This window comes from Anomaloglossus baeobatrachus, chromosome 4 (genome assembly GCF_048569485.1).
Source record: "Anomaloglossus baeobatrachus isolate aAnoBae1 chromosome 4, aAnoBae1.hap1, whole genome shotgun sequence".
NCBI classification, from domain to species: domain Eukaryota; kingdom Metazoa; phylum Chordata; class Amphibia; order Anura; family Aromobatidae; genus Anomaloglossus; species Anomaloglossus baeobatrachus.
This window is the reverse complement of record NC_134356.1, coordinates 455,148,437-455,166,408: the sequence shown is the minus strand read 5'-3', so window position 1 is coordinate 455,166,408 and position 17,972 is coordinate 455,148,437. Positions and strand designations below refer to the sequence as shown.

General features: G+C 43.4%; 1 protein-coding gene across 4 annotated transcripts in view; it reads left to right on the top strand.

Annotated features, from left to right (window-relative positions):
- The first annotated feature begins 406 nt into the window (after positions 1-406).
- Positions 407-17,972, top strand: part of CPEB1 (cytoplasmic polyadenylation element binding protein 1) — a 110,178-nt gene continuing 92,612 nt past the window's right edge. For 2 of the 4 annotated variants that reach the window (XM_075345645.1, XM_075345644.1), the window contains exon 1: positions 9,732-9,808. In XM_075345645.1, the coding sequence (XP_075201760.1) occupies positions 9,737-9,808 (72 nt within the window). In that variant the 5' untranslated portion in view covers positions 9,732-9,736. Of the gene's footprint in view, positions 527-9,731; positions 9,809-9,923; positions 9,947-17,972 lie in introns of those variants that run through there. The other 2 variants (XM_075345647.1, XM_075345648.1) reach the window with 2 other exon arrangements.

Sequence of the window (17,972 nt, the reverse complement as noted above, 5' to 3'; positions counted from 1 at the left end):
GCAGAGCACGATGTCCTGTTTTCAGCGGCTACATCTTAATCCCATTTTTCAGGATTTCAGTTGGCTGTTGTGAATATGATTAAAAGAGTTTTTTCTGTTATGCAAAAATAAATAAATATATATATAATGTCTGAATGAGGCCTTAAACAAAATGTCTCCCTCTTTCACCCTCAGCACAAGGAAATAAGCCGTAGAAAGCCTGAGGGTGTAGTAATGAACAGTGGGTGCCACTCAGGCTGCCACCCTCCTTCCCTGGATAGCAGTGCATACACTCACCACACGGCGGCGCCATCCCGCCAGCCCCGCCCACTCCTTGGAGCTGCCCTGCAGCGCGGGAGGCAGGTGCAGCCAATCAGCCGCAGCCGGAGGGGTATAAGTGTCCGGCTCCCGCGCACGACTCAGTGCAAAACGGAAACGGGACAGCAACAACTAAACACCGGCGCGGTGCAAAAGGGAAAAAAAAAAATATAGGTGAAGACGCTCCACAGCGGGGAGGCTGCAAAGTGCTGCAATGGCTTTTCCACTGGTAAGGGGCATGCTCTATAGTGCAGTGCGCAGGCCTCAGTATAGACGCTGCAAGTGTTGGGAGTAGTTTAATTGCATTGGTTTTTATACTCTGCAGCAATGTAATGCTTGTATTGCAGTAATACTCTGCAGAAGTGAGCGGCACAGCCCGTGCACTGCGCCATACCTAGCCATGGCGGGCGCCGAGCGCCAGATCCGCCTGGTCCAGGGTTCCACAGGCCACGCCCTCAGAAAGTGGCGGGAAGATGGCGGCGGCCGCTCCTTGTGTTCCCGGCACCGCGCAGTAATGCCGGCTCCAGCCGGTGCAGGCGGCCGTGCTTCCTGCCGTGCGGGCTCTGTCTGCAGTGTTTTGTTACAATGTAAATATTGCAGGGCTCGTGTTTACTCTGGCTCCTGTCTGGCTACAGGGGCGACTAGTAATGGGTATTGGCCACTAAACGCGCCCTATTACTGGTGGCAATGGGGGAGAGGGGTCACTGCATGGCGAGGTGGGAAAGCTTGTGGCATCTTATACTGGGAATTCCCATCAATGAATGCTAAGCTAGCAGAGCTAACTGCAGGGGTCTAGTCTCCACACCGCAGACAGGGCTGACTCGTGCGGCCTCAACGGGAGTTTATTTTTTATACATTTTCTTTCAATATTGTGACTGTGCAATCCTGCCCTCCTCTAGGGATCTTTAGTAATGGATCCAGTTGAGTTTCTGGCAGGAGCTGTGCTGGCAGAGATCTGCATCGGGTAAATACTTGCCTCATAGTCCTTAGTCTTGTAGTAAAGTCCTGATCCCTTTAAATTGGGATTTATTAATTTATTTATTTTTTTTTTTTTTACTGGGAAAAAAAAATAACCTTTAACTGTAATGTCTAAATGCCAGAGGGACCTGTGCTGATGTCATGCCCATGTGACCAGAAGAGGGTGTGGCCTCAGCTAACATAGCTGATACCAGGAATATATTTTATTCTAAGTCCATGTGGGCATAGAGTTGATTATAATAAAAGCAGAGGCCTGGGGGTAAGAACCCCACCCCCCTTGCATTAGTATAGTGAACAAGAGGAAACCACCAAACAAGCTGATGTGCCCACTAACCAAGATAGTCATGCCCACAGGTCCTTCTACACACTGGGATTTAACATCACCCATCCTTTGACACCTTTCACCTTCCTGACCAGTGTCACTGAGGTAATTGTAATTTTTCAATAGATCCCAGTGACTGATGTTTGTTTTTGACATATTGTACTTTGATAGTGGTAAGTTTATTGGTTTGTAAAAATATTGAAAACTTGGTGTTTTTTTTTTTTTTCTTATGCCTTTAAACCAGTTGTCACAAAATAGTTAACACTTCCTACGTGTCTACGTAAGTGCACTATTACTCTTTTGTTAAAAAGTTAGAAGGGATCAATGTTTGAGCAATTTCTCATTTAGGCTAGTTTCTCACTTGCGTTGGACGGGATCCGTAGCATTGCGTTGTGTGACGCATGCAACGGATGCGTTGCATATAGTGGCACAACGCATGCTACAGATCGTACAAAATAACGCAATCCGTTGTATTTTTTTTTTTTTCCCTTGTCTTTACACCTGAGCATGCGCAGTTGTGTAAAGACAGCTGCGTTAACGGAATCCGTCAAATGACGCATTCTAACAGAATCCGCCACCATAGGCGTCCAGTATAAAAACAGACTCCTAACGGATTCCTGCAGGTTGCGTTTTTTTGACACTCCGCCAAGCGCAGAAAAACGCTACATGCAGCGTTCCATCCGCCCGACGCAGCGTCAAAATAACGACGCTGCGTCGTGCAGCGGATGCAACGCAGACACTTGCGTTACAGTGCGTCGTCCATACAACTCTATGGAGAATAGCGCAGCCCGTTAACGGACTGCGCTATTCTCCATAGTGACGGAATGCGCTAAACACAAGTGTGAAACTAGCCTTAGCCAACAAAATTAACTCATTTTTTGGGGGACTGCATTGCACTTGAAGACCTTTTGAGGGGTCTAGGTGGCAGGAATTACCAAAGTGACACTATTCTAAACTGCACCCCTCAAACTGCTCAAAACCACATCTAACAACTTTAACCCTTCAGGTGCTTCAAAGGAACTAAAGCAATGTGGAAAAATGACAATGTTTTAATTTTTCCCACAAGTTACTTTAGCCCCAAATTTTGCATTTTCATAAGGGTAACAGAAGGAAATGCACCATTCAACGTGTTGTGCAATTTCTCGAATATGCCAATCTCATGTAGAAATCTCTTGTGGTGCTTGGAAGGGGAGGAGTGCCATTTGACGACTTGCATGAAAAATTGGCTGGAATCATTAGCGGATGCCATGTTATGTTTGAAGAGCCCCTAATGAGTCTAGACAGTGGAAACCTTCTACAAATGACCTCCATTTTGGAAACTAGACCCCCCCCCCCCCCCTCCTCCTCAAGGAATCTTTCTAGTTGTTTAATGAGCACCTTGAATACCCAGGTGCTTCACAGAATTTTTATAACAAATTAAAAAATACAATTTCATCACAAAAATGCTGCTTTAACTCCAAATTTTTCTTTTACTAGGGCAACAGGAGATGATGGGCCATACAACTCCTGTTTGTCAATACTCCATATGTGGTTGAAAACATCTCTTGAGGCACAGTGGAGGGAAGAGTGCCATCTTTGAGTTCAGATTTAGTTGAAATTGTTTGGGGATGCCATGTCATTGTGTTGTATATTGTTCTTACACCATAAAAACAATTTTATTGAAAAGGTTTTTCATCTCCGCCCCCAAATTGCTGTGATTGAGATCAATAGCATCATTTAGGGGGTTCAACAGCCAGGGATGGTGTGGAGACCATCCCTGGCTGGGGCTTTTGTTTCTTATTTTTTTTTGGGGGGGAGTGTTGCGCATAGTTCCCAGCTGCAATCATGTCTAAAGCTTCTGTGCTTGCTTGATAGCCACTGGGTATTTCCAAGGTCAGGAAGCCCCAGATGAACAGAAACAGGATGTACACAGTAAATCCAAGGTCAGGAAGGGGTTAAATGGATCAGGTCAAGTGTTATAACATACAAGCAGGAGCATGTGAGCTTCCTACCCATCCCTGTGTTGTAATATGAACGTAATAAAATACGTTTTATTACTTATTCCCTATGTAAATGAGCAGGTCTCTAGCCCCATTCGCATCGCCCCATGGGCATATTCATGCTTTCCATGGTATCGCACCCCTGTGGCCGTGATACCATGGATTTGCATGAGCGGCATAATGTCTGCTCCTTCAGAATACCACGTGTGTGCACTTGCCATTCTTGCCACATTCTCATCCTGGTGTTTACTTGCTGGGTTCGGACGCATGCTGCGCATGAGCGGAACCGCAGGAGTATTCTTAGCATGCGCATTGCGCGTCTGAAGCCGACAATCAAACACAAGGATGAGAATGCGACAAGAATGGTAAGTGCGCATGTGAGATTCTGAAGGAGCAGACTTTACAGTCCATGTAAATCTGTCATATCATGCCTAAGGGGTGTAATACCATGGAAAACATGCATAAGTCAAACAGTAGCTCTACAGCAGGATTTCAGCAGCTGCTCCCCCTAGTGTTTAAGGCTGTGTGCATAATTCATGCAGTTACGCTGCGCTTTGTAGCGCAGCGTAACTGCATGCGGCCTGCGTCCCCTGCACAGTCTATGGAGATTGTGCAGGGTCCGTGCGCACATGGCGTCTTAGAGCGCAGCGCTTCGGCTGCTGCCTGAAGCGCTGCGTTCAAGAAGTGACATGTCACTACTTCCGTGCGCTTTGCCGGCAGCTCCTGCTCTGTCTATGGCAGGAGCTGCAGGCAGAGCGCACGTTCTCGCTGGCACCATGCGCTTCAGAATGGAGCTTTTCAGCTGCGCTCTGAAGCGCACCTTTTCAGTGCGGTGCAGAGCGCACACGTGCGCACATAGCCTTAGAGTGGAAAATGTCATATATATATTATATATTATTTATATTATATTATAATATTTTATATTATATTATATTATTATAATATTATTATATTATATTATTATATTATATTATTATATTATATTATATTATAATATTATATTATAATATTATATTATAATATTATATTATAATATATTATAATACAAATAACTGAAAATAATGTAAAGTATTAATGTTAACTTTTTTTTTTTTATACCTTACCTTTTTTAAATGTCTCTTGTTTTTCAAATGAAATAACCTTTGCATGCTTTAAACTGCCACTAGTAGTGATTTTGTATTTTTCTTTAGTGGTTTAAATGGAGTCTCCCACTCAGTCTTATGTCTCCATCTGGTGTTTTCATACTTTATCAACACCGCTCTGTTCCTGCGTTGCCTTCTTGTACCTGCCTGTAGCGTCTGACTTTTAAGGCCTTGTGCGCACTAGGCGTTTTTGCCGTGTTTTTAGCGGTGTTTTTTACCGCGTTTTTGTGCTGAAAACGCAGTGACATTGCTTCCCCAGCCATGTCAATGGGTTTTCATAAGTGCTGTCCCCACACAGCGTTTTTTTAGCTGCGTTTTTGTGGTGACCACAAACGCAGCATGTCAATTATTTCTGCGTTTTTCACTCATTGAATTCAATGAGATGTTAAAAACGCAATGAAAAACGCATATAGCTGCGTTTCTATGACTAAAAACGCAGATATACACGCAAGGGGTGGGCACTACAGTGACGTGTACAGGAAGAGGATTCCTTCTGTTGGTAAACACAGAAGCATGAATCCTCCCGGCACCGTCACCGCTGCGTCCACCTCCCGTCCTGTGCATGTCAGCTCCGTGCGGCGCCATGTCTGGGCGGGAGGTGGAGGCAGCGGCGAAAATCAAAGTGAACAGTAGAAAAAAAAAAAATGTCATATATACTCACCTGTCCGCAGGGTCCCGGTGCCATGCCCGCTCCCATCTCCTCCCGGTCCCGCCGCTCTGGCTGTGTGCAGTCTCCCCGGGGCAGGACCTTGCAGGACCTGGCGGTGGATCACCTGATGCAGTCACCTGACGCATCAGCTGATCGTAGTCTCGCCGGCTTTTTCGCGCCGGCCGGCTATCAGCTGATCCTGCCGTCAGGGGACTTCATCAGCTGATTACCGGCAGCTGCTGCAGCGATCAGACGGGATCAGACTCCTGTCCAATCGATCGCTCCAGGAGCTGCCGGTAATCAGCACAGCACATAAGTGAGTATTATTATTTTTTTTTTTTTTCTACTGATGCATCTGCTGATTGTATAACCGGCTTTTATACAATCAGCTGTGTCATGTCACGTAGTTTAACCTGACACATCATCTGATCGCTTTGCCTTCCAGCAAACCGATCAGATGATATTGGATCCGGATTGGACGGCGCGGGACCCTGACCCAGGATTACTGCGGAGGGGGGTTTATTTCAATAAAGATGGAGTCACTAATTGTGTTGTTTTATTTCTAATAAAAATATTTTTCTGTTTTTTTTTTTTTTATCATTACTAGAAATTCATGGTGGCCATGTCTAATATTGGCGTGATACCATGAATTTCGGGCTTAGGGCTAGCTGATAATATACAGCTAGCCCTAACTCCATTATTACCTAGCTACCCACCCGGCATCAGGGCAGCTAGAAGAGTTGGATACAGCGCCAGAAGATGGCGCTTCTATGAAAGCGCCATTTTCTGGGGTGGCTGCGGACTGCAATTCGCAGTGGGGGTGCCCAGAAAGCATGGGCACCCTGCACTGTGGATTCCAATCCCCAGCTGCCTAGTTGTACCCGGCTGGACTCAAAAATTAGGCGAAGCCCACGTCATTTTTTTTTTTAATTTCATGAAATAATTAAAAAAAAAAGGGCTTCTCTATATTTTTGGTTCCCAGCCGGGTACAAATAGGCAGCTGGGGGTTGGGGGCAGCCCGTACCTGCCTGCTGTACCCGGCTAGCATACAAAAATATGGCGAAGCCCATGTCATTTTTTTTTTTTTTTTCTTTTTGGGCAAAAAACTGCATACAGTCCTGGATGGAGGCTGCTGAGCCTTGTAGTTCTGCAGCTGCTGCCTGCTCTCCTGCATACACTAGTGAATGGAGGATGCTGAGACTTGTAGTTCTGCAGCTGCTGTCTGCTCTCCTGCATACACTAGTGAATGGAGGATGCTGAGCCTTGTAGTCCTGCAGCTGCTGTCTGCTCTCCTGCATACACTAGTGAATGTAGGATGCTGAGACTTGTAGTTCTGCAGCTGCTGCCTGCTCTCCTGCATACACTAGTGAATGGAGGATGCTGAGACTTGTAGTTCTGCAGCTGTTGTCTGCTCTCCTGCATACACTAGTGAATGGAGGATGCTGAGCCTTGTAGTCCTGCAGCTGCTGTCTGCTCTCCTGCATACACTAGTGAATGTAGGATGCTGAGACTTGTAGTTCTGCAGCTGCTGTCTGCTCTCCTGCATACACTAGTGAATGGAGGATGCTGAGACTTGTAGTTCTGCAGCTGTTGTCTGCTCTCCTGCATACACTAGTGAATGGAGGATGCTGAGCCTTGTAGTCCTGCAGCTGCTGTCTGCTCTCCTGCATACACTAGTGAATGTAGGATGCTGAGACTTGTAGTTCTGCAGCTGCTGTCTGCTCTCCTGCATACACTAGTGAATGTAGGATGCTGAGACTTGTAGTTCTGCAGCTGCTGTCTGCTCTCCTGCATACACTAGTGACTGGAGGATGCTGAGACTTGTAGTTCTGCAGCTGCTGTCTGCTCTCCTGCATACACTAGTGAATGTAGGATGCTGAGACTTGTAGTTCTGCAGCTGCTGTCTGCTCTCCTGCATACACTAGTGAATGGAGGATGCTGAGACTTGTAGTTCTGCAGCTGCTGTCTGCTCTCCTGCATACAATGAACATTTTGAAGAAGGAAATTACATCAGACCTTTTTTTTTTTTTTTTTTTTTCAACAATCTTTAATGGCATTGTGCACTGATTAAAAACGCAGTGAGCAAAAACGCAGCAATAAACGCACCAAATCGCGGCAAAAACGCATGCGTTTTTGCCGCGTTTTTTTAGCCGCGGGTGCGTTTTTAGACAAAAACGCACATAAAAACGCAGCGTGAAAAAAACGCCTAGTGCGCACATACCCTTATTGTAGCTTTGTGGTCTGCTTCTTTTCATTTGTTTGGCTAACTGCTTATCAGATTGCTATAAGATAAATGGCAATCAGTTATTGGATCAGTTATCTATAGACTCAAAAAAAAAAAAATAAAAAAAAATTTGGTAGTAACTTTTTTTTTTTTAATACCCCCAACAAAATGCTACTGGACATGTAAACTTATCCTAACTTATATCTGGAGCTTCAGGGGTGAACACAATATATTGGCATAGCATAAATGTAACCATTTTGGGCTGTTAATTCAGTGGCATGTTGCTATGTGGCCCATGAGCCTGTATTGTTGCTGAAACATTTGAAAGCAATGTCCAATGCCTCAATCATCCTGGTGTCTGACATGTGATGTCTCAGTGCAGCAGGTAACGTACATTGTTGTGATGTCATTTGGCCCAGAACTTCTGCTATGGGGCCCCAAGATTTCTAGATCTGCCCCCTGTGTATTTCAGTTAGTACAAGCCATATTTCAGTCTCTTGTAAGGCAAACCTGTTATCTCCTTTCATTTAACACCAGCGTGTCCTTATAGAAACCAGCTCAATCATTTTCATGCCATTGTAGCTGAAATTTGCCTATTCAAAAATTGGCTGAATTCACATGCAAGCTCTTCATCCCTGGAAATATGTTTGACGCTTTTATCATGCCACTCTTGTACAGCAGTTGTGGTGAGACTGTTTCAGGATGTAGGTTTGGTTCTTAAAGGGAACCTGTCAGCAGAAATTGAGCTTTAAACCTAAGTTTCCCCTTCTGCAGCTCATGGGCTGCATTCTAGCAAGCTTCCTATACTTTTTGTGCCCCCTTTTCAACCAAATTAATAACTTTATAAAGTTGTACCCTTTTTTTTTTGTGTTTTTTTTTTTTTTTTTTTGTCTGCAATTCTTGTAAATTATCCATGGGGGCAGGCTGTGTGGTCGGTTACTGTCCCTCCTGCCAATTTTCACCGTCCCAAACGCTCCATTTTGTACATCAGGACGCCGCCCACTGTGCCCGAAGTACCGTGCACACGAGGACTGCTGGTGATGTGGTCGCAGGCACGAGATTATGGGCGGCGCTGTGATTGTATCGCAAGTGCCCGCGCATAATCTCGTGGCCGCGCTCTCCCCTTTGCCTCCAGCGTTCTGCGCTGGCCAGATGACCTGATGTCACCTTTCCAATCTTACCCTGCAGCAAGAAATAGATGGGAGGAGTGGAGCAAGACACCACAGGCTACGAGGAGACGCGCAGAGGATCTGAGCGACTTACACAGATTATGGGCGGGCACTTGTGATGCAATCACAGCACCACCCATAATCTCGTGCCTGCGACCACATCACCAGCAGTCCTCGTGTGCACGGTACTTCGGGCGCAGTGGGCGGCGTCCTGATGTACGAAATGGAGCGTTGGAGACGGTGAAAATTGGCAGGAGGGACAGTAACAGACACCACACAGCCCACCCCATGGATAATTTACAAGAATTGCAGACAAAAAGGTACAACTTTATAAAGTTTTTAATTTGGTTGAAAAGGGGGCACAAAGTATAGGAAGCTTGCTAGAATGCAGCCCACGAGCTGCAGAAGGGGAAACTTTTAGGTTTAAAGCTAAATTTCTGCTGACAGGTTCCCTTTAATGCTTAAGTGATTTGTATTAAAATGATGAAACTTGTTTTCATAGGGGCATTCTGGGAATCTGATCATTCAAAAGTTGTTGCATTAGATGAACATCCTGATGACAGGAATGCTTTGATAGGACCATATACTAGGAATCTGACTTGTTTTAGTCTTAATATTGACATCCTGTATAATGTATAGGAATTGCATAACTTGTCCATTGCTGTAGGAGTGCTTTATATCCTTTTATATACAGCTGGTTCAGCTGTACCTGTTTATTCCTTGCAGTATCTTAGTGTATCCAGATTTATTTTTTTTCATATCAATTACTTGCAATAAACACTTTCACACTTGTTCATATTCTGGGTGTTGCCTAGTTCTATATTATTGACAACTAATGTAGGGAGGGAATCAAATGCTCATGTCTGTATCCACATAGAGAATTTGTATTGGAGCTTGAAGTGCATGCAGACCCTGCCCAGTCATGGAGATGAAGCATGAGCTTTCTCGCTGAGGGAGGTGCTTTGTGCAGGCATTGATGCCACTAGTTGCTCCTCATGCTGGCATTGGATTCATCTGCAGCAGCAATAGTGACTCAGTAAGACTAGAGGTAGGTCTGATCTTACATTCTTCCTCGCAGCTGTATTGCTACGATGCTTACAGGGGTCTAATACAAACATGATGCCCAACCTACGGTTGTCAGAACAATATCTGAAATCTAAGGGTGAAGCTGGTCATGCTTTGTGAGGTACTGTTTAATCTGCAGTAATGCTGATTTGGTACATTGCTGTGCATTATGCTGTATCATGGCATTGCAATGTGGTGAATTTGGTTTACTATGTACATTTTAGGGATTTTTTTTTATCTACCTTGCATTGGCTTACACCTGAGCTGAGCATCTTTTATTAAATATAGCATATATTGTACTGTGTAATGCAGGAATACTAAAATCCCATGAGCTAATCTGCTAGTATTAACTTCTGCAATGCTTTGTCTATGGAAGTTATTTGCCATGTTTTATAGGATGTTGTGTTTTTTGTTTTTTTTTTTATTCTGAGAAATTAACTGTTTCTGTAGCTTGGTAGACCAGGAAATATTCACAATTGGAACAGTAAAAGTTGTGTGGGTTTTTTTTTTTTTTTCCCCACGTTGCACTTTGACTCTATTCTATAAATTCTAGTGTTTACTAAAACTGTTTCTTCTTAGGAGGATCCTTCTCAAACGATAAAGACAAGATTTGATACATGCTTAAATATCTATAGTCCAGTGTAAAAGTTCCCTACTATTCACAAGATGTCTCACTTCACAAGTACTTGATGGAAAGCACTTAAAGGGAACCTGTCACCAGATTTGGCAACTATAAACTGCAGCCACCACCAGTGAGCTCTTATATACAGCATCCAAAAACACTATGTATAAGAGCACTGGCTGCTGTGTAGAACATAAAAAAAAATCACTTAAGGGGTGGTGCAGACTAGTTGGATTGGTGTCTCCGTTCTCTGGTACCGGCACCTCCCCTTTCAGCCATCTTTGTCCTCCTCCTTCTGAAGCCTGGGTGCATGATGCATCCTAAGTCATCCACACTAGCTGACTAAAGTGCCTGCGCAGGACCTCAATGCCAGCTAATCTGCCCAGAGTAGGGCAGATCAAAGCATCCTAGTGCACCTGCGCAGGACCTCAATGCCAACTAGTGTGGATGGCGTGAGACGAGTCATGCACCAAGGCTTCAGAAGGAATACAAAAATGGTCGAAAGAGGTGCCAGTATTGGAGAACAGACACCATCCGACCAATCTGCACCGCAATGCCCCTTAGGTGAATATTAGAAAATTTTTTGTTGTGTTTTTTTCATATCTACACAGCGGCCTGTGCTTATATACAGCATTTAAGAACACTGTATATGAGCCCACTGTTGGTGGCTGCAGTTTTTAGTTGCCAAGTCTGACAGGTTCCCTTTAAGACAATGTGCTGTAATCTTGCAGCGCCTCACGCTTTGAAATGTCAACATAGTATGGCATTGAGGAAATTGCATTACTACCATTAATATAAGGTCCCCAAACACTACATGAACATCAGCTGTACTTGGAGATAAAAGTTGGGCTGCCAGTCTGTGCATGGGCAGAAGGATCTGGCATGTCTGATTTCACCACAGATCCTCTGGTTTCATGCTGAGAACAAGGAAGTCTGGCAGCGGCTCTAGTAGAACACAAGCGCTTCTGTGTGGGAGAGTTAGACAAGATGGCTGCCAAGCAAATGATTGACTAGTATTGGTAAGTATATTTGGGGGTAAACTAGTGAGTTGGCTGAGGTGCAAGACAAACTGTCTAAAGTGGGAAAGGACAGTCAGACTATACAAGCCCTTCTATTGATAAATTCCAAACTGTTTCAGCAATAGGTCACCTTAGTATTCTCCAGACCTGAGCATATTTGAAGTTTAGGGTTGCATTTGGAAAAAAAACCTTGTTGGGGCAGGGTCTTCTAACAGGAGTGGAGTACATCAACTACTGTGAATTGTTCCTTAACGACCGCAGGCAGTAATATTACATCCTAGCGGTCATAATGTTACTGCCCGCGGTCTGCCGCCAGCAGCATGCCACGATCGGCGCACATCTCAGCTGATTTTCACAGCTGAGATGTGTGCCTGCTAGGCACAAGCAGAATTGTTATCTGCTCGTGCCATTTAACACCTTAAATGTGCTGTGACTGACAGCACCATTATAATCGCAATCGTGGTAAACATTTACTCTACTGCCCGATATCAGACATCATGTGATGTGATCACGTGACTTCCAGTAGCTGATATGGTAGCACAGGGTCATGTGATGACTCCTGTACCTGCCATGAATTACTTTCAGTTTCACTTGGCCTGTAGCAGAGTGAAGCAGAAAGTGAGCATATCTGCTGTTTACAGCCTTGTAGCTGTGATCAGCAGATAGGGCAGAGCAATCGGATTGTTGATCGCTATAGCCCCCTAGGAGGACTAGTAAAATAAAGAGTTTTTCAAATTAAACCTAAAAGTTCAAATCGCCCCATTGAAAATTAAAGTTAAAAAAATAAAAAATATACACACTTGGTATTCAGAAACACCCGATCTATCAAAATATAACATCAATTAATCTGATCAGTAAACGGTGTAGCAGCAAAATTCCAAACGCCAAAATGTTTTTTTCTTTTTGTTGCCACAACTTTTGCGCAAAATGCAATAACAGGCGATCAAAAAGTAGAATCTGCGCAAAAATGATACCATTAAAAACATCAGCTTGAGACGCAAAAAATAAGCAGTCACTGAGCCATGGATCCCAAAAAATGAGCGCTATGGGTCACGGAATATGGCGTAAAATGTGCACCACTTTTTTCAGACATGCATCCAATTAATCCATTCTATAAAAGTAAACCTATACATGTTTGGTATCTACAAACTCGCACTGACCTGAGGAATCACACCCACACATCAGTTTTACCATATAGAGAACACAGTGAATAAAATATCTCAAACAATAGGGCTATTGCACTTTTTTTGCAATTTTTCTGCATTTGGAATTTGCAGTTTTCCCATACACTATATGGTAAAACTTATGGTTTCATTTAAAAGTACAGCTTGTTCCACAAAAAATGAGCCCTCACATGACCTTATTGACTGAAATAAAAGTTGCGTCTCTCAGAAGAATGGCGAAGAAAGACAAAGCGAAAAATCGGCCGGTCATGAAGGGGTTAAACAATTTAGTGATGAGAAAGTGCTTAAATGCTAAAGTTCTCTAATTGAGCAGCTTGGGCTACTTTCATGCGGCTCAATCCGGCTGTGAAACCTATGCGGCGAAAACACCACATCCTTTCCATAAGTTTTTACATGTGGCCGGTCCGTTTTTTTCCGGTTGCGGCACGCTACTGAGCATGCGCAGTGGAAGAAACCGCATGCGGCGGCCGGATGCGTTTTTTCCACATCCGGCGTCTATAGGCATGCATTGAGAATGCGCCGCAGCGGCCGGATGTGGCGCAATGCGGTTTTTTTGCCGGAGCAAAAAACATTGCAGGCAACGTTCCATCCGGCCGCGGCATCGGCTAAATTTGCCGCATGCAGCCAAAACCGGACCGAACGCAAGCCCATGCGGCACAATACGGCATTAACGTAAGTCTATGCAAAAAAAACCGCAACCGGCGGCAAAAATCGGTTGTGGTTTTTCTGCAGAGCGACGGAATTGTGCCACAGAGCAAAACGGATGTGTGAAAGTAGCCTTATACAGGCTTGAATAAGGGTTATATGGAAGGCAATGGGGATATGCAAGCATTTTTCCTAAAGATCCTAACAGGAAGGCGGGGTGTGACAGGAAAATTGCTGAAATGGATGGAAACGGCACTCAAATAGAATGGGAACAGCTTGGGGAAGATACCTGGATGCATGACTCCCAGTTGGCTGGGACATAAATTTAAAAACAAATGTGGGACCCTTTTTTTATTTTTTACCGGCTAAGGTAAAGCTGACAGCTGATATCAGCCTGGGAAGGTCTTCCATCCCAGGCCCCTTTCCAGAAAAAAAATACCAACCCTCAGCTGCCTCAGAATTGGTGTATCCAGTAAAGCACAGCTATTAACAGGTAATGGGTAATGACAACTCTTTATCAGCGTTGCCAGGTCTTGCACAACATTGAGCCATCAGCTCTGAGTTGTCATCACTACCAGCGCCTATGAATAGCTGTACTTTACTGCTAGTCATTTGCCAAAGCTGCATTCAGGGAGTGTGGACAACAAAGCTTTGTGGGAACATTTTTGAAAATAAATGTGAACAAGGGAGATGGTATGGTTGGGAAGGGGTGGGGCTAAGTCTTTAAAAAAAAAACCAACTTTTTTTTTTTTTTTTTTGGTTTACTGGGTTAGTAGTGGTGTCACGGTTATATTACACCTGACTGCCACCTCACCATGGTAATTGGGAAGAGTTGGGCACAGTGCCAGAATTGGCTCACTTTCTGTAATGTCAATCCTGGGGTGGCTGCAGGCTGCTCTCTTTAGGCTGGGAAGGGCCAAATATCAATTGGCCTTCCCAGCTGGATACCAGCCCCAACTGTCTGCTTTACCTTGACTAGCTAAAAATAGGGGTACCTCACTTGTGGTGTGTGGGTTTTTTTAAGGCTAAAAACACCCTTTAGTGCCACCTGAAGGGCACTAAAGTATATAATGTACAGCAATTAAACCCTGCCTATATTCCTTCCCTAATCTAAGCTTGCTCTCCTACATCAATATTCCATGAACTGCTTCCTGGGGACATTGTGCTGAGCATTGCACACCTGCATCTCATAAGGCCTGATGTGGCTGGCCAATCGCAGTAATAACAGAAGTGAACATGGCTACAGCATTACTGTGTAAGGATAGGCAATCCCTGAATGTTGGCTGTCGAACAGTCTTGAAACATCTGAGGCATGACTCAAGCATCCACGATACTCAATTGAGTACCATAGTACCCTGATGCTCTTGAGTATAGAGCAGTGGTGAGCACACTTGCTCATTAGTAATGTTAAGGTCAACTATTCAAACACTTTTTTTTTTTTTTTTTTTTTTTTTTTTTTTTTTTTTTTTTTACTGGTTTGGGAAAACGCTGGAGTTGCTGCCCTTAGAACAAGGAGGTTCAGAAAGCTGAGAACTTAGAACAAGCTCTTTGAATTTCTGTAATGCTTAGAACGGAATCTTTATCAAATGCTTAAGCAAGAGGTGAAGGGAATCGGTGAGCCTTTCATGGAAGGAAAGGCAACTATTTGCCCTGAGCTGCTGCATTAAATATAATCAAAATAGTAAGACCCAAACCTTCACTCTCCAGGGAAGCCCTCAGGAAATCCCAGCTCACTAAAGCTTTATAAGCATCAGTTGATAAAATGCAGAGTGACACCCCCCCCCCCCCTTAACAAAACCTAAAAGATGATATAAGAGGCTTTGAATTTTTACTTTTGTTCTCAAGGCCATATTCTTGGTTTAAACCTGTCTGATCATTATGGACATGTTGATCTAATGAAAATCCAAGCTAACATGTTTGGGTGAGAACAGCAGTAAACTTTGATCCTCAAGTTTAGGGATGTCAATCCTATGCTGTGCGCACCATTCCACACAGGTCAGTCTTGGCTGCCAGCAGCACTACTAACGATGCTGCGAGGAAATGTGAGTATAAACGTTTGATTTGTGGGTTTTTTTTTTTTTGCTTAAAATCTTTTCCTATTCCTCCTCTAAAACCAGGGTGGGTCTTGTGGTCCGGTGCATCTTATAGTCTGAAAAATACAGTATTCTGTAGTCCATATCTGTTTAAATAAGCACTCTGAAAGGGAACCTGTCACCAAATTTGGCAACTGTAAACTGTGGCCCCTGCCAGTAAGCTTATATACAGTATCCTAGAATAAGAGCCCAGGCCGCTCTGTAATTTAAACACTTATACTCATAGGGTCCAGTCCAGCGCCTCCTTTCTGCTGCGATTGCTGTCCTCATTCACAGGCCAGTGTGCATGATGCATCCCATGTCATCCACACAGGCTGGCTTTGTATTCCTGCACGGGAGCACTTTGATCGACTCTGCTGAGGGCAGAGTAAGTTGTAGTGCGCATGCAGTCTCTGAACTTTCCTGAGACTTGTGCTTTACAGTACTTTGATGTGGCCTGAGCAGGGCAGAGAAGTATGCCAGCGCTGGACTGCAATGTCAGCCTGTATGGATGACATAGAATGTGTCATGCACATGGGCCTGTGAAGGAAGATGGTAATTGCAGCAGAGGAGGTGCTGGACTTGAGAGCAAGCAGCAATGTGGAAAACCCACAATGGGATGCCACTACAAAAGGAAGTATGGGTTCTAAATCAAAAGCGCATCCAAATGAAATAATGGCAAACAAAGGAACATGGAATGTGCATGAACTGGTATCATCCAAAAAAAATGCAAAAATACAAGTCAATTTTAATACATGAAATCCTGACAAAGACATTTTTAAAAATAAAAAGGCTTAATACAAAAACACATGGTTTGTACCAAAATTGGTACATTAACCAAAACCCTACCCCAATAAACTAGTGGATATAGTTTGCAGGCTCACATGAGACTAGGCAGAAAAAAATCTGATACATGAATAAGAAATCAATGGACAGAACTGAAATACACCTGACCAGGGATGTTTTAGGCTGTATCGTGCCGGATCTGGTGCTGTACAGTGTTTTATAATGGAAGCCTATGGACACCGGATACAGCGTAATGCGGCAAAACAGATACGGCTGCAGGATCCAGATTTTTTTTTTATCGGATCCATTGCATCAGTTTTATTTTTTTTTGCCAGATCGCGCCTAATGCCAAAAAACTAATGTGTGAAAGCAGCCTTAAAGGGAACCTGTCTGGTCAAAAAACGTTCTGACCTACAAGCAGTAGCCTGTGAGCTATTAACCCCTTCCTACTCATCCCTGTTATATTGTGTAATATCAAAGTAATACTTTATTTTATTACTTTCATATTCCCTATGTAAATGGTATATATAAGAATAAGGCTGCACATCAAACTTAGATAATGGTATAATGCCTCAAGCATATGGAAAAATATTGGAATATACAATGAAAAATGCTACTTGCTAATTTGAACATGTGAATAATGAATTGCATACCTGCCATGAATATTAGGAAAAAGGAGATATTTAGCAATCGCATTGATCAATGTAACTGAGCCCCAAGGCCTCGTCAAGGCATATCTCTATATTGGGGTCCCTAGCTCTGTGACCCTAACTGTGTGTCATCTCATTGCAATTAAAAACTGCTATGGGTGGAGAGGGGTAACTAAGGACTTTCTTATATAGGAGATGGAAAAAACATGGCCGAAAGGGGCGGAGCTGTGTTCACATTCAGAAAAAAACTACATATAACTGAATAGGATAACTGAAGTGAGCACTAATATATATATATATATGAGTGCAAGCCAAAAATACATACTATATATAAGAATAAGGCTGCACATCAAACTTAGATAATGGTATAATGCCTCAAGCATATGGAAAAATATTGGAATATACAATGAAAAATGCTACTTGCTAATTTGAACATGTGAATAATGAATTGCATACCTGCCATGAATATTAGGAAAAAGGAGATATTTAGCAATCGCATTGATCAATGTAACTGAGCCCCAAGGCCTCGTCAAGGCATATCTCTATATTGGGGTCCCTAGCTCTGTGACCCTAACTGTGTGTCATCTCATTGCAATTAAAAACTGCTATGGGTGGAGAGGGGTAACTAAGGACTTTCTTATATAGGAGATGGAAAAAACATGGCCGAAAGGGGCGGAGCTGTGTTCACATTCAGAAAAAAACTACATATAACTGAATAGGATAACTGAAGTGAGCACTAATATATATATATATATATATGAGTGCAAGCCAAAAATACATACTATATATAAGAATAAGGCTGCACATCAAACTTAGATAATGGTATAATGCCTCAAGCATATGGAAAAATATTGGAATATACAATGAAAAATGCTACTTGCTAATTTGAACATGTGAATAATGAATTGCATACCTGCCATGAATATTAGGAAAAAGGAGATATTTAGCAATCGCATTGATCAATGTAACTGAGCCCCAAGGCCTCGTCAAGGCATATCTCTATATTGGGGTCCCTAGCTCTGTGACCCTAACTGTGTGTCATCTCATTGCAATTAAAAACTGCTATGGGTGGAGAGGGGTAACTAAGGACTTTCTTATATAGGAGATGGAAAAAACATGGCCGAAAGGGGCGGAGCTGTGTTCACATTCAGAAAAAAACTACATATAAC